The 2,478-nt window shown below is 49.5% G+C and overlaps 1 protein-coding gene across 1 annotated transcript in view; it reads left to right on the forward strand.

Annotated features, from left to right (window-relative positions):
* Positions 1-976: 976 nt before the first annotated feature.
* RIBC2 (RIB43A domain with coiled-coils 2) overlaps positions 977-2,478 on the forward strand; it is a 20,815-nt gene continuing 19,313 nt past the window's right edge. The window contains exon 1 of the mRNA XM_018564077.1: positions 977-1,132. Coding sequence (XP_018419579.1) covers positions 1,016-1,132 — 117 coding nt within the window. The 5' untranslated portion in view covers positions 977-1,015. The remainder of the gene's footprint in view (positions 1,133-2,478) is intronic.

Here is a 2,478-nt window from a genome sequence, read left to right on the forward strand (position 1 = left end):
AGCTGCGTGAGTGACAGCTGGCTCTGCCTAGCTAGAGGCAGAGCCAGCTGTACCCGCCCCCTCCCCGTCCGTTCCGCCAGATCGGAGCGGGGAGAGGGGAATCCAGCCCTCCCCCTGTCACGACAGAGAGCCGTGACAGGATCGAGAGGTGTGCGAACCTGGTATGTTCCTCACCTCCCGATCTACTGAGCCGACCTGTGACAGTCTCATTGTCACAGGTCGGCTAGAACTATGAGGTGAGTGAAAAGCACTCACCTCATAGTTCTCCTTTAAGCTTAACTGGACTGAAAAGAGAAGCCAATTGGTTACTATGGTCAACTCATTGAACAAAAAAAAAAAAAGCTGAGGCGTACTATTGTTCAGTAGCACTCGTTATCGAATGCTTGCAAAATTGACACTTGATGTTAAAAATGTTGGTGACCCCATAAGTTAAATCTAACATTTTAGTGATTGGGGTCACATCAACACCACGGTCTGAATTGAACAAAAAACTATTTAATGGATCACTTGATCAGTTTTCAAAACCAAAAGGCAAATCTTCAGCCTGACCTACAAAATGAAGGCCAAAGAAATGTTACTTTGGTAATGGACTATATCGCCACACCCTGCTTGGCCTTTCCAGAATCATCTGTAGTTTCCTTGATAACACCGCAGGCCCGGCCGGCCGGCAGAATCTTTACCTGAACCATTGGGGCCAATGACACAATTGAACCGTTTGAAGGGCCCTATGATCTTTCGGCCCCGCCACGATTTAAAGTCCTGCAGGACGAGGTGACTGAGGTAGCCCATTGTCTCGGGTGACAAACTTTTCCCGCCAAACTCGCCCTCTGGCGTCACTCCTGTCACAGAGCCTGACAGAGACCTCGCGAAAAGTGATGTAAAGGGAGCCGCTCCGATACAGCGCCAGCGCGGTGACGTCGTGCGTTCTCCCGCCCACCCAGAGTTGCCCAGCAACCTTTCGTGTTTGGTCTCTATGGAAACGTGATGCTGAAGTTCTTGCCGGGAAACGGGAGACATGTACAAGCTGGAGGTGCCCGTGGATCTGAAGGAGGCCGCCGTGCTGCAGAGAAGGAGGGATGGCGAGGTGCAGAGGCAGAGCCGGGTCTTTAATGCCAGAGACAGGACTATTGGGGTGAGGCTGTTCGTGGGGTTGGGGGGTTCAGCTGGTACATTCTGAGAATTCTCATTATCTTACTGCGCTGGTAATTATAGTTGTCTTAGTCTATGTCCCCATCCCTCATCATCTACATATCACATTAAAGGGTCACTCTAAGCAAAAGTGATATTTCAAACACAACATATTTGATTTTTAAAGAGACCCTGTCATCAGACCATTCCTATTTAACAACAATCCTTTTGTAAGATTATATGAGCAATTATTGTATTTATGGATATTATTTACCTGCAAAAGCCTCCCTTGTGTAGACATCAAGAATCTCTGAGACCGCTGCTGGGTGCTGCTATCTTGAATGTGACGTCAGCATCCCCAGCAGACTCAGAGCTGTCAGGTAACACTCTATAGCTGGGGTAGTGAATTGAAATACAAGGCGGTCAGGCGAGTAAAATTTTCATGAAGCAGAGGTCCGAATCACCGGTCACTCGGTCCCTGTCTGTACCGCGGTGTGCCATTTAAAGCTTGTTCACACCATTTTCTGGTTCAGATTTGCAGACGCGGTGCTATGCGTGCAGCACGTTTTTGGTGCGTTTTTCCGCGTTCCGGACGCATTCCAGTTCCTTTTTTTGTGGTGTGGGGCTGTCAGCTGTTAACTGCAGTGCAGTGCGTTTTTGGCGCATTTTCGTTGCGTTTTTGACGCATTCGTGCGCGTTCCGGACCGAAGAAAATGTGACATGCAGTATTTTTTCTGTCCGGAACGGACTGTGCTGGTGAGAACCGGAGCCCATAAAACACATAGGGATACATTGGGATGCATTTTGTGACATCGTGTGAGCAAGCCCTTAGGCTGCATTAACACCAGCAACTTCTGCACTACAACAAGCCCCTATGTCACAGCATTTGGAGGTGACAGGTTCTCTTTATGGAGACATCAAGGGTCTATTAGACTCCTGATGTCTCCCCTGTACCTCCAACGCAGAAGATGAAGCAAAGAAATGTATTTCTTCTTCTGTATACCTGGCACTTCAGTCGGCTTCTGACAGTTCTGATACAGGAAATGATGAGAGCAGCGCTTCATGCTTCAGTGATCACAGAGCAGATCGGGGAACAGACACTGTCAAGTCTGCTCCCGCTCTACATCCTGACATTGTCTGCCATGGCCCTGGGCCCGCCATAGGAACGAGGGACCCGAAAACACAGCGTGGGGGGACCAATAGCTGAATAGTACAAGTGATCTGGGTAGCTGTACAGCTGCTCAGATCACTTGTAGTTGAGAAGCTGGCCCTCTCCGCTTGATGTCATTGGTTGCTAGGAAGCCAGCGGTCCTAGCAAACAATGACTAAAGGGGGGGGGGGGGGGGGGGG

This window comes from Nanorana parkeri, unplaced genomic scaffold, assembly GCF_000935625.1.
Source record: "Nanorana parkeri isolate BGI_ZX_2015 unplaced genomic scaffold, ASM93562v1 scaffold720, whole genome shotgun sequence".
In the NCBI taxonomy this organism is placed as follows: domain Eukaryota; kingdom Metazoa; phylum Chordata; class Amphibia; order Anura; family Dicroglossidae; genus Nanorana; species Nanorana parkeri.